The 27,474-nt window shown below is 65.8% G+C and overlaps 1 protein-coding gene across 3 annotated transcripts in view; it reads left to right on the forward strand.

Moving 5' to 3' along the window:
- ACOX3 (acyl-CoA oxidase 3, pristanoyl) overlaps positions 1 to 14,822 on the forward strand; it is a 32,874-nt gene extending 18,052 nt beyond the window's left edge. The window contains exons 9-17 of one of the 3 annotated variants that reach the window (XR_001594711.2): positions 149 to 271; positions 1,468 to 1,588; positions 3,034 to 3,153; positions 3,679 to 3,792; positions 7,916 to 8,031; positions 10,440 to 10,614; positions 11,318 to 11,385; positions 12,611 to 13,145; positions 14,286 to 14,345. Coding sequence is in view for 2 of the 3 variants with exons in the window: in XM_016127135.2 (XP_015982621.2) it covers positions 149 to 271; positions 1,468 to 1,588; positions 3,034 to 3,153; positions 3,679 to 3,792; positions 7,916 to 8,031; positions 10,440 to 10,614; positions 11,318 to 11,385; positions 13,059 to 13,145; positions 14,286 to 14,405 (1,044 nt within the window). In the remaining variant the exon portion in view is untranslated. Of the gene's footprint in view, positions 1 to 148; positions 272 to 1,467; positions 1,589 to 3,033; positions 3,154 to 3,678; positions 3,793 to 7,915; positions 8,032 to 10,439; positions 10,615 to 11,317; positions 11,386 to 12,610; positions 13,146 to 14,285 lie in introns of all 3 variants that reach the window. The other 2 variants (XM_016127135.2, XM_016127134.2) reach the window with 2 other exon arrangements.
- Positions 14,823 to 27,474: the final 12,652 nt, after the last annotated feature.

Raw genomic sequence — 27,474 nt, forward strand, 5'->3', positions numbered from 1 at the left:
GGAGGACCGGAGTGCGGGAGCCGTGTGGGGCCTCCCGCGTCTGGCGGGGGAAGCGGCGTGTGCCCCGTCTGGTCTGGCCGCGGCCACGAGGCCGGTCGGCCCCCTGTGAGCACCCGGCGCGCTCACGCACCCGTCCTGTTCACTCTAGCAATGGCGCCTCCTTCCGTACCTGGCAGCCACCTACGCCTTAGACCACTTTTCCCGATCGCTCTGCATGGACCTGGTGCAGCAGCAGCGAGGCCTGCAGGGGAGCAGCCAGAGCGCCTGGCAGGTGAGAGGTGGCGCGCAGGTCCCCGCGGCGTGATCGTCCCGGCCTCGCCGCGCGCCGGCAGCCCCGGCGGCCTTCCTCACAAAGCGGCGCTGCCCGCGGGGTTGCGGGGTTGCGGCTTGGGGGCTCCCACGCCCCCGTCCACTGCGTCCCCCCTCCCGGTCCCCGGAGCTCACTGACGCAGGTCCCGACTGCAGCGGTCTGCACAGCCCCCGTGACTGGCCCCTCGGTAGATTTCGCGGTGCCGGCTCTTTCATAAACAACCCCGCAGAGGTCTGAGTCCCGCTGGCGGGTGTGAGTTGACGGTCAAGGACTTGTACCGGCCACAGGCGTGCAGGTCCACTGGGGCCAGCACCACGGAGAAGGAAGTCCTTTGCTCATTTCCTTGGACAGTGCATGAGGTGACTTTCCGAAGCCCCGCACCGCCTCCTGCACAGGTGGCCGGTGTGAACCGCATTTGAAAACCGGTTAGAAATGCCGCAGATTGGGGTCTGTACAACACCCCGAAAGGCCCGTATCCAATCAGTACACGCTGAAATGTTCGGCGCCAGCCTCCGAGCATCAGGAGGCCAGGGCGGTGCGGGGCGGTCAGCAGGGGGCACTGCCAAGCAGAACCGAAGTCTGCAGGAGCCCTTCCCCGGGGAGGCCGGGGTTAAGCGCATCGCTCCCCAGCTGAGTGAGCGTGAGTCACCGGTCCCCTTGCCAGCTGACGCTGGAATTGTTCTCTCCTTAGTAACGTTATAAACGGTGACCATGCTTCATGCTTTCTGAACTGCGGTTTAACCCGTGCACCACGGGACCGCAGGGCCACCCTCGTTTGACGGTGGAGACACTGGTAGAACGCGTCACTTGTTGAAGCGTGTGTGTGTGTGTGTGTGTGTGTGTGTGTTTCTCTAAACTGTTTTTATTAAATACCATGTAGAAGCAAAAGGATATTATGAGACGTGGAAGGCCTGGGGTCGCTGGCCGGGGTGGGGTGGGGGTTGCTGCGGGGGAGGGTGTCGCTGGCCCTGGGAGTAGTGGGGGGGTTCCCCTACAGAGTCGACCATGAAGGGCCATCGCCTTCCCATCTCCTGGGACCTGGTATCGTGGATGAGACTGGAACAGACGTGAGCCTTTGATGCTGGCGTTGCGCTGACCCCTGACCCCTGGCGTGGGAGCCTCCTTTCACCTGTTCTTGTTGGATTTCCTCCCCCAAGGCTGAGCTCAGGCGCGAGATCCACGCCTTAGCGTGCGCAGGCAAGGCCCTGGCCTCGTGGACCGCCCAGCGGGGAATCCAGGAGTGCAGGGAAGCATGTGGCGGACACGGCTACCTGGCCGGTAGGTTTGGGAGGAGCATGTGATGCTCGCCCGTCCTGACTCACTCCTGCCGTTCGACTTCGGGCCGGGGTCGGCACACTGGCCTGCGGGCCACAGCCGGCTGCCACTGGTGTTTGCAAAAGGAGTTTCGCTGGGGCGCGGGGTGCCCGCTCGTTGGTGCCACATCCCTCTCTGGCCTCATTCGCGCCGTACCTGGAGAGGCGAGCCGAGCCATCTCTACAGAGCCCGAGACGTTTACCGTCGGGCACTTCCCAGAGCAAGGTTGCCAGCCCCTGCCCTGGTAGATCGCTCTGCTTCCCGATGCCCGATGCTCGTCTAAGCCTGGAGGTCTGGGGGTAGCGCTGCAGCCCAGAGAAACTGTGAGGACAGGAGATTATCTGCTCATCTGAGTCCTGACTTCCTGGTCATAGACTCGGCAGTAAAGTGGCACCAGATTGCACTCTGATAAAAACTTCTTAAACTCAGGGGAAAAAAAAGACTTAAGTTTTTATTGGCGTTGGCTCCCGTTTGGGCGGCGGGCCTGTGGGCGACCGGCAGCCCGGGACCCAGCCCCGCTCCACTGCTCGCGAGCTGCTGCCTGACCTTGCTGTGCCCCAGATTTCCTGTTTCTAAAACAGGAGTGTCACCATGTGCCAAGGGGAGTCCTTGCACGACTGGGCAAGCGGATACACGTGCAGCCCGTAGCGCGGTGCCGGGTGCGGAGCGTGCGCCGGTGGCTTTCACCTGCCGCGGTTGTCAGAGTCGCGATGACCTTAGTCATCGTTCTTTGCAGCTCACCTGCCAGACTCCCTGTGCCCCAGCCTTAAACGAGTGCTCGGCAAAGCCTGGTTAGTTCCGGCAACCACAAGCCTGGCAGTATGTGGGCCCGAGGAGCCGGAGTCTCTGCTGGCCCCTCCCATCACAGCCTGACCTGTGGAGAACATTCTAGAACATTCTCTGAGGAAGGAGCCCCAGATGCTGAGGGTCTGGAGAGCATACCTTAAGTTCTCAGTGGCGGGGGCGGGGAGATGGGCGGGCAGCAGAAGAAAGATGGGAGATGCCTTCAGAGATTTGGAATTTCTTATATGAAAAGAAGGGTTCATTCAGGTGTCGGAGGAAGAGCAGCCCCCCGAGTCTGCTCCTGGGCCTCTGTCACCCACCCGCATGCTGCAGGGGCCATGCCAGGTGACCTTGGGAGGACGGGGATGCTGATGGATCGTTGTCTGGAGCGCTCACTGCTCACCAGCAGTGCTGAGCGTTTCCTAGGGAGCCTCCCGGTGCCCCCCAAACCTTCCCCTGCCCCCGCGCACCCTTGCTGGGTGGTTAGCAAGGCTGAGAGGCGGGGCCTCAGCTCACCAGGAGGGGTAGGTGCAGGTGAGAAGTTCACGCTGGCCCAGGATCAGATTCGCAGGTAGAAACATGTTTCCTGCACACGCACCTCAACGATGACAACGGCTTCGTTGCAGTGAACCGCCTGGGCGACCTCAGAGATGACAATGACCCCAACTGCACGTATGAAGGGGACAACAACATCCTGCTGCAGCAGACCAGCAGCTACCTGCTCGGCCTGGCAGGCGGGGGGCCAGGTGAGCGGCTTCCTGCTCAGCCTGGCAGGCGGGGGGCCAGGCGAGCGGCCGCCTGCTCGGCCTGGCAGGCGGGGGGCCAGGTGAGCGGCCGCCTGCTCGGCCTGACAGGCGGGGGGGCCAGGCGAGCAGCCGCCTGCTCGGCCTGGCAGGCGGGGGGCCAGGCGAGTGGCCTCCTGCTCGGCCTGGCAGGCGGGGGGCCAGGTGAGCGGCCGCCTGCTCGGCCTGGCAGGCGGGGGGCCAGGTGAGCGGCCGCCTGCTCGGCCTGGCAGGCGGGGGGCCAGGTGAGCGGCTTCCTGCTCGGCCTTCTGACTCTCGTAGGAAGACCCAGAACTCATACTGGGAATAGGGTCTCAGGCCCACAGAGTCATCTCTTCTCTCCAGATGGACCCTGTGTTTGCAGGGAGAGAAGTGTCACTACGTAGTACTAGACCACTTCCGAAGTGGCTGCCGAGGCAGGTCGGGGGTGGGGCCCTCCCCGGGCCGTGCTCCGGGCCTGGCTTCCCCCAGTGACCACTGCGTTCCCAGGTGGTGCTCGCATCCAGAGCCCCCTGAAGAGCGTGGACTTCCTGGACGCCTACCCCGCCCTCCTTGACCAGAAGTTCACAGTCACCAGCCTCCAGGACTGCCTGGACGACTCAGGTAAGTGCCCCCCCCGTCCGCCCCGTGGCAGCCAGCGGGCGCCCTGTGCTGGGGGGGCCGTGGCCGCAGGCGGCAGTGGCTGGCGGGGACCCCGGACATCGGCGTGCGCTCCACTCGCTGGCCGATGCGCGCACCCCGCATCTCGCTGTGGGGACGCGAGCCGGGTGCTGACTCCCAGGGCGAGGCGGGAGCCCACCGTCCTGAGGGTGAGGTGGGCCCACTGCCCCACACGGGCCCTCGTCACGGGGTGCCGGGCCGGCCTGGGGCCTCGCCCGTCCTCTGCGTGTGATGGTGCTGCCCTGACCCGCTGCCGCTGCGCGTGGGCCTCCTCCATGCAGCCCTCTGGGGCCCAGAGGTGATGGACACCCTGCCGTCACGGCCCCACGGGCTCAGAGACCCGATCACAGGCTGTCTGGCGGGGGGCAGCCTTGGAGCTGAGGCGTTGGTGGGGGGCGCAGGCTGGCTGTGGGGTGCACTGGGAGGTTCTGAGCAGCCTACAGGCGGGGTGTGCGTCGTCGTGGGGGTGACTGACGGGAGAAGGCGGTGACCTGGGCGGGGGGACGGCGGCGATGGGGGTGGGCAGTCGGAGCCGCCGGGACGAGGGTGCTGCCTCCCACAACATGCCCCGGCTGCGGCCCCCCGGGCTCGGGGACGTCCAGAGGCCTGTCCCAGGCAGGTCTGGGCGTGAGCCCACTGTGCTCCAAAGCTCAGGATCGTCCAGCACAGCTTCCGGAAGCTTCCGGATGGGCAGTCAGGATGAGATGATGGTACAGAAGGAACAGGCTCGGGACTTTGGCCCTCTCCTCTGTGTCCCCCCACCCCCGAGGTTGATGGCTTCGAAGGAAGCACCTCCCCACAGGGCCCCGGCGGCTCAAGTGTCGGACCCCAAGTCAGAGCCAGCAGCTTCGCTCCACGGCAGACATGGCCCTGATGGCGCCACCTTGCCCGTAGCATTTGGGGAGCCGGCTTCGCTTTGCCACCTGCAACACCAGTTTCCAGGGTCGCCCTCGGGGGTGGGGCGCGGAGCTCGGCGCGGGCGTCTGCAGGCAGAGCCGACCCTGTTAGTGAGAAAGGACGAGCAGCCCACCTGCCGCGAGGGGCCGTCAGGCGCCCCCAGGCCGCTGGGGCCCCTGCACCCCCGCCACGGGCCTCAGGGCCGCGTGCGCCCCTCCTGCCTCTGCTTCCCTGGCACCCAGGGCAACCACGGGTCTGCTGCATGCGGACAGGAAACGGGGCCGGACGCGAGGGCCACGCCTGATGCTCACACAGCTCCCCAACCAACCGTGGCTGCAGAAAGCACTGGAACATGACCTAATCGTCCTGGTGGCACCAGCCCAGCCAGAACGTTCTCTTCCCTAAAACGCTCGCCCGTCGTAAACTGAAACAGTAAACAAGCAGCCCGCCAGCCCTGCGCCACGTCCGCCTTGCGGGAAAGGTGCCCGCGGCAGCCTGTTTTTCCTCCGAGTGCCCTAATTTTTGCAAGATCCAACAAAGTGAAAACATTTTCTGGAGGAAAAAGGGCAACTAAAATTTATTTGGCGAGTGTTGCCCGGCTCCGAGTCCCCACATGACTCTCCACGCACAGAGAAGGGACTCAGAGCCCACGGCCGCCCCTGGTCCCCGGGGCATTCGATTGTCAAACCCCAAGCCTGGGCCTGGCCTCTGTCCCATATCGACCTTCGGCATAGAGTGCACCGGGGCTGGGCGAGCGGCGGCCTGTGTGCAGGGCAGGGGGCACCTCCCTCAGGGGTAAGAGGGTCATTCGGAGCGGGAGAGTCCCGTGATCACGGCACAGGCGTGTGCGCTGGGGCTCGGCACACGGCTCCGCGCGCCGAGGGCCCGCCTCGTCGCTGAGTGACGGCCCACGGCTCTCACTGTGGCCGCGTCATCTGCAAAAACCTGAAACGATGGCAGTGCGGCGTGATTGCCGCCGACGGCCGCCTGTGCATGCCGCGCAGCGGGGTCGTGGCACAGGCGTCGGCCCAGCAGTGCGGCCGTGACGCCCAGGGCTGGGGGCGCCGTGCTGAGCACCCTCTTGGGCATGAGAGACGCAGTGAGCTCTGTGGGTGAGCTGAGCTATCTCCCAGGAAGCCGGAGGTTCTGAACTGTCTTCTTGGGAGCAGGCGCCATGCAGGGCACAGGGCGTGCGGGGCACGTGGACGCGGATGGCGGCAGGTGGTGCCTGGACTCGGGGCCATGTGCCCTCCAGGAGCTGGGCCCTGCCGTCCTGGCCCTGCTGTCTGGACGGCCCTGGGCCAGGCCCTGCCTTAGAAAGTGCCCAGGGCTGGACAGGACTCGCAGATCACACAGGAAACTGACAGCCAAGCAGAGGCAGCTCGGGGGGCGGGGGGACGGGCAGAGGTGGACAGAGGGTCGCGAGCAGCCCCCCGGCCGGGAGTCCAGGGGTCACGTGTTGAGTCGAAGGCCCCATGGGCGTGTTTGAAGCTCTTGGGCTAAGGTCGACAGGAGTGGCAGAGTAGAGGTGACGGGCGCAGTGACAGTGACCGCTGCGGGGCGTGTGTGAGGGTGGTCATTGGCCACACGTGAGCGGGGGGCCCTGGGGGGCAGCAGAGGGGACGCTGGGGGGGGTCCCTTAGGAGGCTGCAAGGGGCCCTTGCGACCCGGGAGGGCCTTGGGGACAGCAGCGTTGACCAGGCTTGTCCTTGGCCGTGCCCAGCGTCCCCAGGCAAGGCCACCCCTGCCAGTTCTCCCACCCGACTTCATCCGTCACTGATTTATCACTTACAAAAGATTCCAGGGATTGTCCACGCGGCTCGCCCACGTTCACATCTGCTTCCCCATGCTCCCTGGGGACCGTCCCCCCCGCCGAACACGCTGGAGCAGCATGACGTGCTCTTCCTGGCAGCGGACTTGCTGGAGGAGCAGATGCCAGCGGCTGGCGTGAAGGACCCGGCCCCTGGCCTGGGCTTTGCGGCGCCTCTGGCGCGGGCCGGGGCAGAGGGACGCGTCGGGGGCCGGCCCGCACGGCCGCAAGGGACAGCAGCCGCCTCCAGCCCAGCTGCAGCCCACACGTGAGCAGTGTTGGCCGGGTCGAGGCCCTGGGTGTGTTGCTGTGCACATAAGTCATGGGACGTTTGCGCCTCTGCGACGCCCGCCCTCGCCTGCTGGTGGTGACAGCCCCGCCTGCTGGGAGGCGTTGAGGAAGTGCCAGTCCCAGAGGCTCCGGAGCCGGCAGGCGGCCGTCAGAGGGGTCCTGCCGAGTCAGCGCTGGCGCCCGGCACTGGCCCAGGCTTCGGTGGCGGCCTGGACGGAAGGTGGCAGCGAAGGCTCGGGTGCCCACTGGGCCACCTCGTGCGCCAGTGTCCTGCGGAGGCTGTGACCAAGTCCCACAAAGTCGGTGCTGGAACCGGAAGTCCGAAACCGAGGCGTGGGCAGGGCTGTGCCCTCGGGGGCTGCAGGGGAGGGTGCGTCCCGCCTCCTGTGGCTCCCGGTGGCGGCCGGCGGCCGGTCAGTGCAGTCTCCGTCTCCGCCGCCGCCACGCGGCCTCTCGTGGCCTCTGTGTCTCCTCTTCTGTCCCTGTGTACGGTGCAGGGCCACCCGCACCCCGGCGGCCTCATTGCGAGACGCTCGGCTTAACTGCAGAGACCTCTTCTCGAGTGAGGGCGTGTGTGTGTTCCAGGGTCAGTGTGGGCATGTCTTTGGGGGGCCCCTTCAAGCCCCCACACCTGGCAGGACTTTGACAAGAAGGGGTTCGCTTCCCTGGGCCCCACCCCCGCCTGCCCACCCATCGTCAGCGACACCGCCGTGCGCTCGGCCGGAGCCTTCACTGCCCGACCGGAGACGCCGGCCTGCTCGCTGCCGGACTCAGCTGCGCTCTGAGGGGCCGCTGACCACTCAGCCGGGGAACGGGTGGGCGTCTGCGGCCGCAGGTGCTGCGTCTCCCCCCAGGGGGCGTGTGTGGCAGGGGAGGAAATCCCCAGGGCCCCTCGCCCCGTGCACCAGCCGCTCCCGGGACACCCAGCCGAGAGCAGCCAGGCACAGCGGCCCCCCGGACCCCGCAGGCCCGCACATGCGTGTGCAGGCGAGTGCGTGGCACCCCGTCCGGTGGGTCCTCAGCGCCTGTTTGATGCTGACCGTGGCGTCCCCTCTGTTCCCATCCCAGTTCCCCTGGCCGCGTACGAGTGGCTGGTGTGTTACCTGCTCCGAGAGAGTCACCAGAAACTCAGTCAGGAGAAGAGATCAGGGAGCAGCAACTTCGCAGCCAAAAACAACTCTCAGGTGTGTGTCTGCCTGCGACGCTGCCCGGTGTGTCGTCAGCCTGACTCCTGGGCTGCCGGGTCGGTGCGCCGGGCGTCCTGGGGGAGGGGGCGAGCCCAGCTCTGCAGCCCCGTGACCTCGGCCCGCAGCCCGACCTCTGCACCGCGGTTTGCTGTGGGGACGGCCTCTGTGGGAGGGACTGTGGGCCTCAGCGTCCCGGCCATCCCGGCTCGTCGGCCAGCCAGGGTTCCCGGCGGTGGGATGCTGGGCGCGGAGGCCTCAGACGTGCCGCGGGGCCAGGCGCCAGCCTGGGCCCGACCCACGGAGCGGCTGCTCGGCGACGGGTGGGGCCGCACCGCGCTCCCCCTTCCTTTTCGCCGTCACCCCCCGTGCCCCCCAGTTCGCCGTGGTGGGAAGGGCTCGGGCCGGGGGCAACTGAGCCAGCGCCGGACCTGTAGCTTACAGGAAGTGAGCAGCGGCGGCCGGACCTGCCACACCTCGGGTCAGAGCCGCGGCGGGAAACGGCAGCAGGGAGCCGCCCTCGCAGCGGGCAGCGGGCAGGCAGGCTCAGTCCCCTGGACGTGGCGGCTGTGGACCCGCTCGTCCCACGTCACTCCTCACTCCGGGTGGCAGATCATCATCCTTCAGACGGAAACGGAGGCCTTGCCCTGAGTGCAAGCCGGCACCCCAAAGAGGTGGAGGGCACAGAGGGGGCCCCGCTTCCCCCACTCCCAGACCCGAGAGCTGCCCGGGGCCGCCATCGCTCTGTCCACACGGCCCGTCACCCGTGCGGGCGCCTGGCGCGTGGGCCGTCCCGGCGGAAGCCAGGCGGTGGCTCAGCCGTGGGAGAGGCAGCTCGCCTTCCTTAGCCCTTCGCCAGGGGACCCTCACAGTGTCCGCGGGTTGCGTGGCAAAAGACGGGCCGGCAGATGTCCCTGGGGAGTCTTGCAGAGCTGACCAGCACACGCGAGCTGAGGCACAGCCCCAGGGAGTGGCCAAGGGACAGGAAGGGGCCTGAGGCCTGGAAGGGAGGGCGTGACCCGAGGGGCCCCTGATCTGGGTCGGCGAGTGTGCAGGGCGGAGCTCAGGCTCGGTCCTGACCGCCGGGCGCACTCAGAGCCCGGGGCTGGACCTTCAGGGTCCCGAGGGACATCGCGCTGTTCCACAGGGCAGTCGGCGCGGGCGCAGCACACGCGCAGGCGTCAGAGGGCGCGTGGGCCTCAGCGTGGGTGGCCCCCCCCGAGGCAAGGGGCGCGGAAGCGGTGACAAGCGGGCCGTCGCCTCCGACAGTGGGCGCTGCCCAGCGGCACTGGGCACGAGGTTGGGGCACAGTCTGCAGATGGGGAGCACACGTGACCCCGGCCACGCGCCCCGCTGGGGCGTCCTGCGGACAGAGGGGCGGCCCGGCCACAAACCCGCGCTGGCCCGAGGGGCAGCGTGCAGTCGCCGGCCACGGACCAGCCCCAGGGCAGGCGGCCGGAGGACAGTGTCCGGCGGGCAGCGGCCACGTTACGTGCTGTCGACGGAGGGCGGGGACCGCCGTCTCTGGGGAGACGCGCCGCTTTCGTCGAAACGTAACACGCGTCGCCTCTGATGCCCCAGGAAGGCTGATTAACCTCCATCTGCCCGCCCCGCCAGGGGCACCTGCCACTCATTGTGTGCTTACGCTAGCCGGACGCACACAGCGGGTTCTCTGAAAAAACAATGAAGATATGTCTATTGCAGTTCTTGCCTGCATAACACTGACACACGTTCAAAACGAGAAATGCAAAGGAGGACAGTGGGGTCTCCCCACCCCACCTTCCAGCCTCGCCACTCCTGCCCTGGAGCCCCCCCGACCCCGAGTGCCTGGGGACCCCCTCCAGGCACATCTGCGCCTCAGAAGGCAGGTGACAACGTTTTTCTCCAAAACGTGCCGTTTCGCACCATCGTCTCTGTCGGATGAGGAGGCCGAGGCCGAGCAAGACGCCCAGGGTGCCCGGCTCCCCTGCGCCAGGGCCGGCCTCGGACCCAGGCCTGCGGACCCCACGGCCGATGTCTGGACACCGCGGGGGCAGTTTGCAGCTTGGTTTTTGCCTCAAGTATCCATCACTTGTTCAAGTGCAGACATCCTTAGGAATTAAAGTACGGCAGAAATGCACACCTCGCTCCAAACTGGCTCAGCACGTCCTTTCCTGGGGCTGGAGGTTCATTGGGCGTGGGGGTCCCCGAGAGAGGGATGCTGGCGTTGGGGCAGACCGGGGGGATGGGGCCGCCCACCCAGAACGGCAGCGTCTGCCCTGCCGGCCCTCGCCGTGTGTGTGCGTCCTCGGCAGGCGTCGGGTCCAGGGTGTGCTGCCGTCGGTGGACGGTGGGCCCCGGCGCCCTGGAGTGCAGGAGGCCCCCGGCCGCGGCTCACGGCGGGCCTGGCCCTGTGCGTCTGCTTCCAGGTGTACCACTGCCGCTCCCTGGCCCTGGTGTTCCTGGAGCTCACGATCTTGCGGAAATTCTGCGAGCTCACGCGCCAGCCCGGCGTGCTCCCCACGCTGCGGGCCGTGCTCCAGCGGCTGAGCGCGCTCTACGGCCTGTGGTCCCTGAGCCAGCACACGGCCCTGCTGTACCGAGGTGAGGCCCCGCCGCCCGCACCTGCCATCCAGGAATGCCCAGACGCGGGGCCCGGGGGGCTTCCTGGAGGAGGCAGTGCCCGGGCTGACTCCTGGAAGACAGACAGGAGCGGGGTGAACCTCTTCCTCGACTTGTCCCATTATCACCCGCCTGGGGAGACGTTTTTTCCTGATCGCCCCGGGACACGTTAGTGCCACAGATAGAGTATGCCTCCGTTCCTGTCCCGTGTGTGGCCAGGCTCTACGGAGATTGTTTGTTTTGCAGTGCGGGAGGCAAGGCTGCGGTGGGCCTTGCGCCCACTCCCTCGCGGGTCCAGACAGCCCCCCACACCCCAGGCCACAGCCCAGTGCCCGCGGCCCCTGCCGGCCGCCGGCCCCAGCCCCTCTGCTCCGGGCTCCGGGCAGCCCACCCCTCCTGGCATCCTGTGCTTTGCCTGCCTCGTGCTAGGCCCTGTACCCCTGTCACCCCAGCTCCTGGCCCCGACTCCGGGTGCCTGCTCAGTGAACCAGTGGGACAAGGGACATCAGAACCTGGCCCGGCCAGGTCCCTGCAGAGGGCTCGCAGCTCAGCGGGGCTGGGGTGGCGGCAGTGAGTCTCACACGATGTGGGCTGACTTGGAAACCTGTTTCAGGGCGATCGCTGTTTGCGGGTGGTTTTGGACTTCGGGTACCAGACCCCGGGCTAACCAACCCTGTGCTTACAGGTGGCTACTTTTCTGGCGAGCTGGCAGGTAAACTGATAGAGAACGCCATCCTGGCCCTGTGTTCGCAGGTGAGTTGCGGTCACCTTTGTGTTAGCACGTGACTTGACCGCCGCGCAGCGATACGCTGTGACCTCCGCCACCCCCCCCCCCACGTCTGTGCGCTCACAGCGTTCGGCAAAACGGGACAATAACGAGAACACACACTCAAGTCAGCAATTCCAGGGACAGCGCCGCCGCGGGGGGTCCCAGAGCCTGCGCCCCCGCCCGGCACCCCACACCGCCACCTCGCCGGCGCCTCTCCCTCACGGTCCAGGTTACGCGGCCTCCGATTTAAATTCACTTCTTGGGATTTCGCTTTTTTATTGAAAACTCGGACGGCCCCAGGCCCTGCTCGAGGTTCTGTCCAGTGCGTTCCGCAGGGATTGGCGTCTGGAGCCCCGTGACCCCGCGGTCACCACGTTCCATGGCGACTGTGGGCCCTGGAGAAGTGGCCAGTGGCTGAGAGAGTATTTTCTTTCGTCTTAATTAATTTAAGGAGCCACGTGCGCTGGGGCCGCCGTGCCGGGCGGTGCGGCCAACCCTCGGTCCCTTCCCTGCTCTCGGGGTGGGACGTGAATCAGCCCAGCCAGCACGTCAGCAAGTGCCCCCGGCGACGCTGGCGCGCTGTTTCGTTTCTCCGGCCGGCGCTTTGAGCCGCTGTGTTCCGGCCGCATCCCTGGTTCTGAGCCTCTCCCAGGTTCGTTCACGGGCACCCAGCAATGGCGCAGTGTCCCGGCGTGCGAGGCAGGGGCGTGTCGGTGGCCGTGGCACGTGGCCGCGGCCACATGCGCTGTGCGCACAGCGAAACCAGTGGCAGGAGGCATTTTCCCTGCCACGTCCCCGCCTGAGGTTGCCGTTTGTGGAAACACAGCGGGGGGCGCCCCGCCCCCCTCTCTCCGCAGCCTCTACATTCGGGCTCTCTGACCGCGCCGCCTGCCGGCCTGCCCTGGCAGCGGGGTGGCTGTGGCTGGTGCATCTGGACCACGGGGGGCGGGAGGCAGGACGAGGGACGAGGGGGCGTGTTGGGCGCGGCGTCTGCACCAGGAGCCGCGCGGCTGTCCCGTCTGCCGCGGGGTGGGGGGGCTCTGCTGGGCCCCCGCTGCACCAGGAGCCGCGCGGCTGTCCCGTCTGCCGCGGGGTGGGGGGGCTCTGCTGGGCCCCCGCTCCCCGTCCGCGATGTGCGCCGTCCCCACCCCACACCGTTCGGCGAGGCCATGTGTTTCACGATGATCATCAGGGAAAAACCTTTTTTAGCATTTCAAGAAAATTCTCAGGAGGCTTCTCCTCTGCGTTCCCTATTGAAGAACAGTTTGTGCAGCGGACGGAGAGTGAGGAGAGCTTCTCCCGGCGGCCGGCGCGGCCGCCACCCAGAGGAGTCCAGGCTCAGACGCGGAGCTCAGACGGCCGCCGGTTAGCGCCCTGCACAGCCGTCACTTTCACACGCAGTCCCTGCCTCATAGGGGAAAAAAGAAACTGTTGAAATAATCAAGTCGTTGGACGTTTCAGTGAATAGCAACACGGTGAGAACGTTCAGGGGCGCCCCGAGGGACCGTCGCCGGCCAGAGAGGAGACGATGCTTCCGGAGTCAGGCCTCATGCCAGGGTTACGGTTGCCGGCGGGTCCAGCAACAAACTCCAGGCTCTGTTCCTCCACAGTTGCCATGGACACGTGTTGCCAAGCGATCACTTTTGTTTTCCCACAGCTGAAAGATGATGCTGTCGCCCTGGTGGATGTGATCGCGCCTCCCGACTTCATCCTGGACTCACCGATCGCCAAAGCTGATGGCGAGGTAACGGCCCGTCCCGGGCCCGTTGGGGCCCCGTGCGTCGAGTGCCCGCCGGGCCGCAGTGGGGCCTGATGACCGTCACCCCAGAGCCCGGGACGATGGCTGGCACCTGCCGGGAGGTTGTCGCACCGGAGCAGAAGCCCGGTGGTCTGGGGCGAGGTCATCGTACTCTAGAGCCTGCCCCTGAGAGACGGGCTGGCGGCCGGCCCTGGGGGGCTGTGGTGCTGAGGTCAGCATGCGCCTGTGTGGAGCCGGGGCCTGTTCCAGGCCCAGTCTTCCCAAGTGTCCCGCAGGGCCGGCTCCTGCCCTTCTGTCCAGCGGGCCCCTCGCTGCCCAGGGCACTTCCGTCTATTAGGTTCTCCACAGAACGCCGCCTCTCGGCGGGGTCTTCTGTGGCCTCCAGCTGAGGGGCCCTGGCACACGCCCCACTCCGTCCTCTGTGACCCTACGGTGCTCATCACCGAGTCCACAGGTGTCCCTTACATGGCCTTCTCTGCACGTGGCGATGCCGGTGCTGGGGGACACTCAGGTGCTCAGCACCTTCTGCTGGTGGTGTTCCTGGGTCGCTCCTGTATTGCCACAGGGCCGTGGCATTTCAGAGTGCTGGAGCCGCTGCCCGAGGTCTCCCAGCTGTCTGCACTGGGACAGGAGTGACCCCTGCTCGTCCCCTGACCCCAGGGCCATGTTCTCACTGCTGAGGCAGCTGCTGCCCGCTCCGGCTCTGCCTGGACAGACAGCGGACGTGGGGGACAGGCGTCCTCCGTCTGTCCTCAGGCAACAGTGCGACAGCTTTATCCAGGGATGGGTAGACGCCCGGCCTCTACGGGCCCGGCCGCGCTCGGGGCGGGGACTGGAGTGTGGGGTGCGGGGCGGACAGGGTGGGAGCCCCCCATCGCGGCACTGCACGTCCGCTGCCCGCTGTGCTGGGGGACACCTGACACTCGAGGCCCGGGGGCCAGTTAGATGCCGTATCCGGAGGGATGACAGGAGTGGCCCTTGGGCCCCCGGGGTGGCCAGGGCCACAGGGGGGACTGTGCTGAGCGACAGGGGAGAACGTCCCGTGTTTTGGCGAAGGCGTCCACGGGCAGCGGTGTCTAAGGAAACTTTCCGATTGTTGTCGATGTGTGTGCATGTCTTTTGCAGCTCTATAAAAACCTCTGGAATGCTGTCATCCAGAACAGCAAGGTGCTGGAGAGGGCGTCGTGGTGGCCAGAATTCTCCATCAACAAGCCCGTCGTCGGCAGCCTGAGTCCGAAGATGTAGTCCCCCCCCGCACGCGGCCAGTTCAGTCTAATTAGGGCGGTGAAGACGCTGACCTGGCATCCAGGTCCGGAAGGTCCCGGAAACCTTCTGGACACGCACCTCCGCCCTTCCCGGGCTGGCTGGCCAGTGCGCCTGGGGAAGTCGGGTTTGGGGCATCTGGCCAGCCCACCCCTGACCCCGAGCCCCGGGCTGCAGGGGCGCTGATCCACTGCGTGCGCACGGGCCTCCGTGACCACGTCTCCCTGACGGGCTCTGGCTCTCGGGGACGGAACCCACACAGCTGCCTGCACAGACGAGAAGGCGGGCGGCTGGCCCGCGGGGGCCCGCGGGGGCCGCGGCCTCGGGCCCTCTGGGGTGGTTCCGGCACAGCCTCGCCGCGTGAATAAAGTCCATCGGCAGCTTTCTTCTTGCCCTGTAGGTTGTTTGAATGACATCATTTCAGATTTTTAAGGAGAAGAAAGATCTGTTTTCTTTCTCGTGTGGAGCTAGCACTCTGGAGGGCACAGGGTGCTGGCGTCGGCAGCCTGGGTGCCCTCCCAGCCTGGCACCCTGGAGCCCGGCAGGCAGATGTGACCCAGGCACTCACGGGGCACAGTGTCGCTGAACATGTGAGGATGGCCCTCCCGTTTCGAAGTAGCCTGAGAACCTCCAAGCTCGGGAAGCGTGGGCAACGTCCGTTCTCAAAGACCAAGTTCCCAGCTCTGGGGCGTGTGTGTGGCTGCTTCCCAAGCCTCAGCTTTCATTCCTGGAAAAGGGGCACACGTGCACACACATGCACTTGCACACGTGCATACATGCACACGCACGCACACGCCACGTGCACACCACACGCATGTGTACGCACACTCGCCGCACATGCACAAGTGCACATGCACACCACACGTGCGCACACATGTCCATGCACACATACACACACGCGCGCACACACAGCTGCCAGGAGCATTTCGGGGTAGCGGCTGTTTGTACGGGCATTTACTGCGTGCTGGAACTCTGTCCATCTTGTGGACTCTCGGACAACCGTGTGAAGTGACTCGTTCTGTCGTGCCTGTTTTATACACGAGAAATCTGACCCTGAGAGGCTAGGCGACTGCCGCGGGCCAGACAGCAGAGGCAGCCCGGCCCGGGGCTGCCCGCATGTCCTTGGGCCGCCTTGTGTCCTCCAGGCCGGGCACGTTGCAGGCCTGGGCAGGGTCAGGGCTGCCATGTGAACTAGGCAGTAGCCCCCCGAATGCAACGCCCCTCCAGCCGGGTGGTCTCCTTGGTTTTAAACAAACCCTTCGTGTTTTGGGGGGCTGTTTCGTCCATTATGCCTCTCTGTGCCTGCTTCCAGGGAGATGGTGACCCAGACCCTCGGCGGTGTAGACGGGTCGGTTCCGAGCACGAATCTAAGTCAGTCAGAGGAGCCCACTGACGCCGGTCGGGGTCCCCGAGGCCATCCCCTCTGCCGGAGTCCTGGCCCTGCCAGCTGGAGTCACAGCGGTGTCTCCCAGGTGTCCCGTCACAGGACGAGGGTTGTCACGGCCGGGCCGCTTTGCCCAGACCCTGCGGCTTGTCTCAGGAGCGAACTGGCTCGCGAGTCCTCTGCCAGTGCTGCCAGTGCGCTGGGGGCCTCCCGCCCCCTCGACTAGCGAGGTGCCTCCTCCCCCACCTCCGGCTCCCCGACCCCTGGACGCCACTGACAGCTTTGTGGTGGCGCTTCCCACCCATCTGGAAGTTCACTGAGGTCAAGTCTGAAGCATCCATACTCCCAGCTCCCGGCGTAGGCCACACACGGGGGTGCCCCACGGCGGTGGGCGGATGGGTGGAGGGCGGATGGATGAATACGAACGAGTGAACGAACGCAGGGAATAAACAACGAATAAAGGGATGACGAGTGAGGGAACGGCCGGGCGGTTCCGGGTGCTGCGGAGGGCGGGGGGACCATTTCGGCCCCAGTGCCCGGTGGCGGAGTGTGCCGCCGCGGCCTCACCGTGCCGCCGAGCGGGGTGCTCGCCCCTCCCGGCGTGAGACACGGGCTCTCCCGTCCCCACACTGGGCTCGCGCTGCTGTGCTGGCGCCCGTGCGGACCCCCCCCCCCCCGCCCGCCCCTGCTGTCCGCGGGGGGCTGAGTGTGGCCTGCACCGGGGAGGGGCAGCCTCCCCGTCCCGCGACCAGGCGCGGGCAGCCCCTTGCTGCGCCTCTCACGGGCCCCCCACGGGGTGCTGGGTGGAGGGAGGGGTGCGCCTGGGCGGAGCCCCGCCTGCAGCAGGCAGGCGCTGCGGGACGGCCTCAGGGCCTCAGCGTGCGCTGCGGCTCGCGGGAGCGCGCCGGCCAGAGAAGAGCCCACCGCGCATCCTGCCCTGTCACTGCAGCTGGAATCTTTAGCACATCACCAGGAGGGGGACACTAGAGGCCGCCGGTCCCCTCCGGCCCCCGTAAAGGAACCAGGGCTGTCCCCAAGAGGACTCGCTCGCGGGGCACGGGGACTGGGGATGTTTTCAAGGCCTGCGTTCCGTTCCCATGTCTGAACTCGGGGAGAGGACCACAGGACGCTGGGCGTGGGCTGTGGATGCAAACCCCGCCGTTGCCCAAAAGTCCTGTCAGCATGCGGGCGGCCGGGCGGGGGGCGGGTCGGCGGCGGCAGGAGGACCCCGCAGAGACGCGGGGGCAGCCGTGGGCCCGGCCGGCAGCGGGGGTGCTGCAGGAAGGCCCCGTCCTGGCCCCCTCTGAGGACAGGGGTGCAGCAAAGGCTGTGACCACACGGTCCCCTCCGCCTCGCTCTCAGCCCGCATCCTCCAAGTAGCCGCCCCCCAAGGTGACACGGCTGGACCGTGTCCCCCCAGACCTGCGGGCTGAAGCCCTGACCCCAGCTCAAGTGTGACCTGGGGCCTCTAAAGAGGTGACCAAGGTGAGGCGAGGTCATCGGGTGGGCCCCGCTCCAGCGCGAGCTCTGTGCTAATCAGAGGAGACAGGACACGGACTCGCTGAGGGCCACGTGAGCACATGGAGACAGCGGTCAGCCGCGTAGAGGACGGCGGCCTCGGGGTCCCCCCCGCCTGCTCCGGCCGGGCTCCCCGCCTCCAGCAGGGGCCCAGAGCACCGCCGTTGTCCGCGTCTTGGGTGCGGCGGCCTCGCAGGCTAACGCACAGGGGTTTGTTCCCTGTGTGACCTCTGGGAGCCTAGCCGGGGGCCACACGGTTCCGCCCGACGGCGTGGGGCTGTCACCCAGCTGCCGCCCCCTGGACGGGCGGTTCGGCCCAGCCTGTGCGCAGGGTCCCCGCCGTGGGCAGCCCTGCGGGAGGGGCCGCTTGGGGCCTGACCGCGGGTTTGTAAGCCGGGCTTGTAGTATCAGCAGTTTCTCCAAAACATCCATTCTCCCTCTTGGCCCTGCGGCTGTTTTTTCTTAAAAAGGAAAACACCGGAACGCGAAGCGGGTCTCAGCGGGACGCGCGCCCGCCCGGCCGTCAGGCTGTCATCCGAAGTGGGGACGGCGCAAAGGGCCACGCTGAGAGGCGTCGCCTCCGAGCAGCCCCGCCCTCCTGGCTCCAGCGAGCTGCGAAGGGCCGAGCCCTGTCCTGCTGCGCCCCTCCGAGGACACGGGGCGCTGGGCCTCTGCCTCCAACACGGCCCTCGTCCCCCAAGGAGCTCCCTGCGACCCAGGCGGCCGGCTCCTGTCCCACGGGCGTGGGCTCTCACTGATGTGGCCGGACCACAGCTCTGTGGCTCTCTCCTCTGGGTCCCTAGCGCCTCTTACATATGTGACAAGTGTCCGGTTAGTAGTTGTTGGACGGAGGTCTTAATGGCTTGGGTACTTGCTAGCTTCCGGGGTTCAGCAATGAGCGGCCAGACCCCAGCCCTCGGCAGATGCTCCTTTAAAGCTGCGTCCCCATCAGTGGGGAGGTGAGGAGTCCTTCCTGACCCCCTCAGAGGAGCCACACCTCCGCCAGGGAGCCCTCCTGAGCCCTCAGCCAGCACCCCTCCTCCGTGGGCTCCCGCAGGCCCCCCTGTGGAGGAGGTGCGAGGCCCGAGATCTGCGCGCGGGTGGCACTGGGAGCCAGCTGGCGGACTGCACGTGAGAAAGGAGTGAGCGCCGAGCTCCGCCTTTCAGCTCCCGCGGGTGGGAAGACGCGGTGCAGCGTCTAGGATGGAGACGGGGGGGGGGGGGGGGGGGGGGGGGATGGGGGGGCAAACGGCCCTTGCGGCCCTTGCGTTGGCCTGGGCTGAGGGGCGCACGGGGGGCAGCTGTGCAGGAGTGCAGGGTTTGCCCGTGCTGTGGCGGGAACGAGCCCTGAGCCCGAGGGACGGACGTGCGGGCTGGGAGCGGGATTCTGCGCCCGGCCCCGCGTTCAGGGGCGTTTGTTCCCGCACTGAGGACAGAGGGCCCAGAACACTGTCTTTTTCTCAGAATACAAATGAGTCTTGGCCCTCACCCCCCTGTAGCTCGAATGGGAAGAAAGAGTCAGCGTTGGCTTGACATCTGCAGCCGATGCAGGGGGGGCGGGGCCGGCACAGCGGGGGGGGGGCGGGGGGCGGGGCCGGCGGCTCCCAACGCCAGCAGCAGCCCCGCCCGTCCGCCCAGGCCCGGTCCGCGGCCCCTGCCCTCAGGGCTCTCCTGGCAGGGTGTGGAAGGCGGCCCGGCCTCACTCACTCGGCCTCTGCTGCTGTGGCCCCGCTTCTCAGCTCAGCAAGGGCCAAGCGTCTCCCTGTGGGCCGTGGATGGGAAGGTAGATACCCGCCCACTCCCAGCAAGCACCCCACACCTACCTGGTGGTCTCTGAGATCTCTGCTCCCCCCCTTCCCGCTCCCCGCTCCCGGCCGGGCGGGTCTCCGTCCCCTTCCTGGGCACAGCTCCCTGGAGCCTGAGCACGGGCTGTCTCTGTGCATCCGTGTAACCCGAGGGGTCCATAACCCCCCAGGCTGGCCGTCAACTCCAGCAGCCCCCGCCCCTCTGCCCCGCCCCCTCCCACGGGTCCTCCCCAGGGGCCACCACGCCCTCTCTTTTCCCTCTAAACCAACCCTTTTGGTATTTATGTCTGTATTCCGGAGAGACACGTCTGTGTGGCGCTTCTTGCTTTTCCGACTTGGCGGGTATCTGCCGGCTTCCCTGGCGGAGGGGAGCCGCGTCCCCGCGCTCCACCCCTCCCCTCCCCCACCCCTGCTTCCCCGCGCGCGCCCCGCGACAGGCAGGGAACGCTGGCGCGAGGTAGACACGTAACCGCAGAGCTAAGTCACGCACCGCGATTACTTCTGCTGCCTGATCCCCCTGCCACACTGGTCAGTTGCTATGTTATTGTATCTTTTTTCTTTTTCTTTTTTTTAATATACTTCTACTTCAACACCGAACCGTCTGCCTCTGGTCTGAACCTCCAGACCCGTGGACAGGTCAAGAGTCGTGTGTCTTCCCTGGTCTGGACTGACTCCCTCATTTGGCGGAGCAGGGACTCTGTTGGCTTTCTAAGAAAGCCGCAGGGGACCAGAGGTGCTGTGATCGCGAGGGCTCGAGGGGGGCCCGATCTGTCCTCGCGCGTGATGGGCGGTTTGGCGGGTCGTCCCCGTCTGTCTGGCCGCTCTCACAGGGCGGCGCAGACGGGAGGAGCGTGTTTCTCGTGGTTCTGGAGGCTGAGGATCCAGGGTCAAGGTGCTGGCAGATTCCGTGTCTGGCGAGAGCTTGCTTCTGGGTTCGTAGGGGGCGTCTTCTCGCTGTTTCTCTGGGGTCTCTTTGGTAAGGGCACTAATCTTATTCGTGAGGGCTCCACCCTCGTGACCTAACCACCTCTAAACACCACCACATTAGGGGTCAGAGTTTCAACATATGAATTTGGGGGAGACCCAAAACTCAGTCTATTGTGCTGGGTATAGAATTTTAGTTTGAAAGTCATTTTCCTACAGAAAAATACAGGCAGAAACCAATTTTACAGGAATCGTCCATCATCATCTAGTTGCCAGCATAGCCATTGTCAAGTTCAAAGCCATTCTGTCTCCTAATTCTTTACACGTGACCTTTCCTTCTTGTAGTATCTATTCAAAACTTAAGGTAAAAATAAATCAAGTTTTGCTCAGTCTTGCTTGGCCCTCACCCCCGTGTCCTTCCAATAGAAAAAAAGCAAGTCTCCTTTTTGCGCGTGGTCACAGGTGGCTACAAAGCCCCAGAACAATCTGACACACAAATCTTCATGTCCCCGTCCAGCCCATCTCGTGTGGAGCTGCTGGGACGTTATGGTGTGAGGGGAACGAAAACGCCAGCAGCTCGTCACGCCCGGCTCCTCCCCTGCTGGGCCCGCGTGCCGTGAGGACGCTGGGCGTGTGCGGGGTCGCAGAGTCAAGGCCCCAGCGCGCAGTGGGCCCGTGGCAGGCGGAGCTTTCGGCGCCATCAGCCCTCTGCCCTCCTGGCCGCTGTGGAGCAGGAGGCCCTTCCCGGCACGCGCCCGGCCCCGGCGGCCCCGCGTCAGGCCCTTCCCGGGCCTGCGTGGTCCTCAGCTAGCGAGAGCGCTTGCCCACCCGTCCCCAACCCAGAGTGGAGTGGGGGGTGCATGGGGGTCTGGGGGGGCCCTGCTGTAGTGACCCCCCGAGGGAAGCAGTTTGCCTGGGTTTGAGTGGGGTTGTCCTGGCTACGAGCAGCCGTGAGAAGGCTGAGGCCACAGGGCCACCTCCACAGTGGTATAACCTAGCGAAGGAGCCCGTCCCTGGCCTCGGTTTCCTCGTCTATAAAGTGAGGAGGAGAAAACTGTTTTGAAAATTAAACCAACAGCGAGACGCGGTTGGATGAGCACTTCGCAGCACACGGTAGGTCTTCATATTCACTGCTGGACAGTCTGCCCAGGAGCTGGGCCCAGACGCCCGTGGCCGCGCCCAGCGCTGACACCGGGGCGCCGGGGGGGCGGGGGGGGGGACGGGCAGGCAGCTGCCTCTGGTTCTCGTTAGGTTGGTCACCGCCCCCGCCCCAGCCCCCGCCCCAGCCCCGTCCTACTTGGCCGCATCACGCCCCACAGTCCTCGTGGGACCGTCACACTTTAACAAGTCCCATCAGCGCGCCGGGGGCACGCCTTCCAGGAAGGCGGTGGGGGAGGGCCAGGCCGAGGACGCAGGACCCCTGAGCCAGGCCCGGTGGGCCGCGGGGGCCGAACCAGGTGACCCTGGCCGAGGACGCAGGACCCCTGAGCCAGGCCCGGCGGGCCGCGGGGGCCAAACCAGGTGACCTGGGGGCCGCCTGCTGCAGTGAGGGTCGTGCCTGGAGTGTCTCTTGCAGGCAGCCAGGCACGGCTGGGGACGGCGGACCCCGAGCAGGGGGCGCAGAGGCCGGCGCCCGCTGGGCCGAGGAGCTAGTCCGTACGCAGAGGCCCGGGGGCTGCCCGAGGTGGGCACTTCCTGGAGGGGGCCCCGAGGGAGCCAGCCGTGTCCAGAGTGATTTCTGGGTGACGGGGGTGGGGCAGGTGGGACTGACGGGCGAAGGCATCTGGGGGGTCCCGGGGTGCCCGGGCAGATGCCGGGGAGAGGGCCTTCTGTGTGTCCCCAGGGCGGCAGCTCTGGCCGTGGGTGTTTCACGGTAAACAAGGGGCGCCCTCCGTCCCTGTGACCTCATCTCTCCACACCTCCCCCAAACCGTCCGGCTGGCCGCGGCCCAGGAGTGCTCCCCTCTGTCCCTGGGCCAGGAGGCCAGCCCGGGGTTCCCGCCCCCGCTGCACAGGTGGGGGCTGCCGGCGCCGGTGGGGGAGGGGCGGGGGCCGGCGCACCCCCACCTGCTCCGCACCAGCCGCTCCTGCTCTGCGCACTCGTCACCGGGCACCGGACCCGTGCGGGCAGACGCTGGCTCGCCGCCGGGTGTGCCGGCCGCGGGAGCTGCAGCCACGGCCGGCCAGGGGCCGGCAGGCAGGCTGTGGGGGCCAGGCGGGGGCGCTGCCTTCCTGGCCCGGACGCACCTGGACCGGCGGCCTGCCTCGCCACGGGGGAGGGGACGGGGGTGGGGGGAGCTTCTGGGGGGCTGTGGGCACACCGTGTGCACAGCCCTTGACCCCTTGACCCAGGGCGGCCTGGCGACTCCTCGCAAGGACTCTGTGATGCAGAGAGGGCGCCTTTCCGACAGATGGGGAGGCGGGGGCCTGAGCGGTAACCTGAGCGACAGGTCTCACAGCCACGAGGAGGCGTGAGGCGTGTCCACTGGGCCACGCGGCCACTCCGAGGCCTGGAAGGCCTGACAGCGTCCTGAACCCGAGGGCTGCAGCTGAGCGCGGCGCCCGGCGGAGCCCGTCCCGTGCAGAGGGCGAGGAGCTCCCCGGAGTCTGCTCTCACCTGGGGTCCGGCTGCCCAGGGCCCAGGCCGATCCTGGCGCTGACATCACAACTGACTTTCATCTTCTGGCTTTTCAGCAATGAACATGTGCTACTTTTAACATCAGAAAAGGGCAGTAAACTTTTTTTTTTTTAAATTTACAGGAAGGACGCGGAGGTGAGGAGAAGCTTGTGGGCGCGGGGGGCAGTGGCCGTTCTGGGACGGCCGCCAGGGCCAGCTGTCACTTGTCTCCTCTCCGGTGTCTGGCAGCCCCCTACCCCCGACTCTGACGGGGCGATAGCCCTGCAGTGAAGTCCAGCCCAGGTATCCTGGGCCTGGGCCCCCTGCCTTTCACATCTGCAGAGAGGGAACTCTGGGAAAGCCCTCCCCCGCCCCCCCGCTTTCTAAGGTCCGGATGGACTGGGAGAGGGTGATTTCTCCAGCAGGGTCCTTTCTTTTAAAAGGCCTTTAAAGTAGATGACAGAGCAGATATTGTCAGGAAATCCAACTACAGTTCTTCACGGTCGACTCTCCGCGCCATGGAAAGACCCCGAGGAGGCCCAAGGGCCATCGAGGACTTGCCCCTCACACCGTGCTGGGCCTTCAAGGCCCGGCTCCTGTGCCGCTTCCTCCAGAAAGCCCTCCCTGATTTCCTGGGCCCGCAGTGCGGTCCCGATGCGCTGGACCTGCCCCGCCCCGCGTCCCGAGCTCCCTCTCCCTCGTGGAGGAGCAAACGGTTTCTCTAGGGTGGATCCTGAGGGGCGGAATTGCTGGGTCAAAGGGAGGAGCATCCGATTCTCTAATAGATGGACAGAGTCAAACTGTCTATGAGGAGGTCACCCTCCCGTAGTGCGTGAGCTGCCACGTCCCCGTGCCCGGGCCTGCTGTGGACCTGCTCTTTCCCTAAGCTTTGTGGTCGTTGTCACTTACCATCCCTGATCCCCGGGCCTGCCCACTGTGGCTTGAACCCAAAGTTCTCATTAAGCATCGCAGCCCAGCACCAGGCAGGTAAAAGTGCCTCGCCCAACCCAGCACCGTCCTTGAGGGGCTCAGCCTCACAGGGAAGACGGCAGGGGTGGACCAAGGAGCCACCCCAGCCAGGCCCCTCAAGTAGGCAGCATCTGGCCCTGGGGTCAAGGCAAGGCGCGGTCGGATGGCGGCCCCCAGAGGCCACAGGCAGGGTCTGGTATGTGACCCCCTCACATCCTGGGCCGGGGCCCCATCCTGAGCCCCCAGACCTGCCGCTGGCCTTGCAGAATGCTGGCCCTGGCAGCCCCCTCTCCTGGAACGATTTTTAGACCCAATTTAGCTCTAAACGCAAACATATTGTCAAACTAGTGGCCAACTTGGATCCCATCCGTGAGCAGGTCCGCTCTGAGACCCCAAAATAGAAAATGGCTCTGCTCAGGAATGACACGGGCTGTTGGCAGAGGCTGCGGCGTCCTGCGGACCGAGGCCAGATCACAGCCCAGCCCTTGGATGACCCAGCGTATCGATGCTTCCTACCCAAATACAGTATAAAAATGCACACCGAGGCATGGTGCCGTTGCTCTTGTAAAAAGGCAGCTTCCCACTGGGCCGACCGTGGTGCCAGGCCTGAGGCAGGAGGCGGCAGCAACCCCCCCCCCCCCCCCCGTTCAAGAGACAAAGCGCGCCCATCTTGCACAGACCCTCCCAGGCGACAGAAAGAGTAAACGCAGCCCGAGTCATAAAACGAGGTCAGAATAATCTTGTAGCAAACTCCAACGTGAATGTCAAGAAGGAGGAACGTTACAGACCTGCTGCACTTATGGACGCCAAAATCTCAGGCAAAACACTAAAAAAGGGGTAATGCATCGGCGTCAGAGGAGGTTTCGTCTGGTAATGCCAGGTCGGCAAGATATTTCGATATCAATGGATTTCGCTACATCCACAGAACAAAGGAAAAGACATCGTTCGATCGTTTTAGTAGAAGCAGAAAAAAGCTTCTGTTAAAATTCAGTATTCACGCATAATAGAAACTCCTCGCAAACTAGGAATAGAAGGGAACCTTCCTAAGCTGGTAAAGAGGTGACTATAAACACCTACAGCGAATGTCGTGTTCAGTGGTGAAACGTTGAAAGCATTCCTTTCAAGATTGGGAACGAGATTGAGGCGTCGGTTTCTGTTACTGCTACGTGACATTGAACTAGAGTCTTCAGCCAGTGCAGTGAGGCAAGAAGAAGAGGTAAAAGGTATTAGGATGGGAAAGGAAGAAACAGAACTCGTGACCTACAGACGATGCGACTGAGCATGGAGAAGACGCACAACGACCTGCAGATTCACGGTCAGAAGTAACTAGGGGGTTGGGAAGTTTGCTGGATGTGAGGCCGGCACGAAAAATCATCAAGTTATAAGCAGGAACAATAATAAAAAAAAAATAGTCTGCATATCAACAACAGTTAGAAAATAAAAAGTACTTAAAGGCTACCATTTATAATACCCAATGTAAGAAATCTACACAGAAAACGACACAACATTATTGGAGACGTTAATGACAATTGAGACAAGTGGGCCATACTCACGTTCGTGCATTAGAAGCCCGGATCTCACGAAGGCGTCGCCTCGCTCGCGACGGGTCCGTGGAGTCGGTGCCACCCCAACCGCCTTGATAAACTTACCCCGAACCATCTGCAGGGAAATGCGGTCGGGAACAGCGAGGCGCCCTCGCGGGAGGAACAGCGTGGGCAGCGTCACTGCACCGAGTGATGGAATACGTCATCGAGTGACATCGCGAAGACCGAAGAAGAGCAGAGGCAAAGAGCAACAGGAAGCAGGGCGTCTGGGGGGGACCCCCACGGGTAAGGGGGCTCGGCCGACGACGGAGAAAAGGGTCACCTTTCGGATCGATGGCCTAGGGGACGACTGGCTGTCCAGACGGAAACGGGACCCACGGCCTCGCCTTCGTGGCGTGCAAAGTCAGTCCCGGCGGGGTCGGGGCCGTGCCTCTGAGTGTAAACGTGAGACGATAAAGCTGCCGAGGCTAGAGCTCTTCCGCTTCCGGAAGGCCCTGTGCTCACCGGCCCCTCCCGCGAGTCACCCAACCCGCTGCTTCTGTCACCCCGTCCTCTCCCCTGACGCCCCCGCCCCGCCCCGCCCCCCTCTGATGAGGACCCTGCGGCCGGGCCCGTGGGGCCACCGGGAGAGGCCGGGGTAACCTCCCACCTCAGGGTCCTTCATCCGACCACGGCCGCGAGGTTCCTTTGGCCACGTGAGGTGACATTTCTAGCTTCTGGGGGTTATGACGTGGACACCTTTGGGGCCGTTTTTCAACCAGGGAGGGATGGCTGGTGGGAACCAGGTGTGGGCAGCCTTCGGGGCTCCGAGTGGGGCCGATGAGCGTCTGGCTGCCTGCGGGGTGGCGGGGAGGACGGTGGCCGGGGGCAGGATGCCGCATTCACACGCAGAGCCGGGGAGGGTATGGCAGGCTGGCCGAGCCCGTCCCCCCTGGCACGGCTCACGGCTGGGGCCTCAGTGCCAGGCGCCCCTGCTGCAGTCCCCAGATCCCACCCATCCCATTCCGGCACTTCCTTCGTGGGTCACCGCGTTCTGGATCTGTGAGTCCCAGAGGGGGCAGGGAGGGTCTCCGGAAGGACCTCACTGATCCCGCAGGTCCGCAGGTCTGCTGCTCACGGGAGCCTCCCCTCGCGGCCCCGCCCCACACCCCGGGCTGTAGACTCCTGTCCTGCCACAGCTGTGGCTGCAGCGGTCTGTTGCCGTCCCACCTGAGGGGACGCGAGGAGCCCGGCCCACCGGGAGCCCAGCCACGAGCTCGCGTGTGACCCCAGGTCCTTTTCTCTGGCCTGTCTCCACCTCTGATGAATGGGCCTTCTGGAGCATGGGGACCTGTGACACTCCCCCAGCTCTGTCCTTGGGGTCCCAGCGGTTTATGGAGGGACCCCCCAGGCATAAATGGGTGTTTCTCCTGCAGGTACTGCCTGTAGGTGCCCCGTGTATAGGCTCCAGGGCAGGGAGTCGGGGGCGGGCTGGGAACCCAGCTGTGTGGGGTCACGGTCGAGATCCCGGAAGATTGCACAATGGGGGCAGCTGGCCACTCTGGAAAAGTTGTTTTTCTCCGAGCGCAGCTGGAGGAGCAGCTGGGAGGCCAGCCCCGCCCGGTCGGGGGACGGTCAGGGCCAGGCGGCCGGTGGGGACAGAGGCCTTGAGCACACAGAGCCCATTTCCACCAGGGCAGGGCCAGCGGGGCGGGTGAGCGACTGACCTCCACACTAGGTGTGGGGACACTCCTCCTGGGGCTCTGACCTCCCTGGACGCTGACGGGCACAGCTGAGGCCCCAGCAGAGCTCGGCCAGGGAGGGGCAGGCGGAGACCACCGCCCGGGGCCCGCTGACTCCCAGGGGCGGGGACCCCCACGTCCCAGCCCCATGTTTCACACACAGACGACCCGAAGCCAGAGGGCGTGGTTAGGGCCCGTGGGGGCTGGTGGCAGGCAGTGAGAGGATGCGATGTTTTGGGGGCGCGTTGGGGCCGGATGCAGAGTCAGGGACCTCCTGTGCGACATTAATTCGGTGCTTCCTGAAGCAAAGCAGGCACCTTCTCCGGGCTTTAGAGAGGAACTGACCCCTCCCTGCAGCCCCGCATGGGCCGCTCCCCGACTGCGCCAGGCCTCGGGGCGCGCAGGGCGCGTGAGGGACAGGCGGGCGCTGGGGCTGCCGCGCACCTCTGCCACCCGCATGCCGGCGGCCGGGGTGCTGCCGCCCTGCCCGCCTCCCCGCCGCGCCCGAGGGCACCTGCAGCCTCGCGGGACCGGTCACGGCCGCCTCTGCTGCCTGTGTGTCGCTGCCCC

This window comes from Rousettus aegyptiacus, unplaced genomic scaffold (genome assembly GCF_014176215.1).
Source record: "Rousettus aegyptiacus isolate mRouAeg1 unplaced genomic scaffold, mRouAeg1.p scaffold_m13_p_10, whole genome shotgun sequence".
In the NCBI taxonomy this organism is placed as follows: domain Eukaryota; kingdom Metazoa; phylum Chordata; class Mammalia; order Chiroptera; family Pteropodidae; genus Rousettus; species Rousettus aegyptiacus.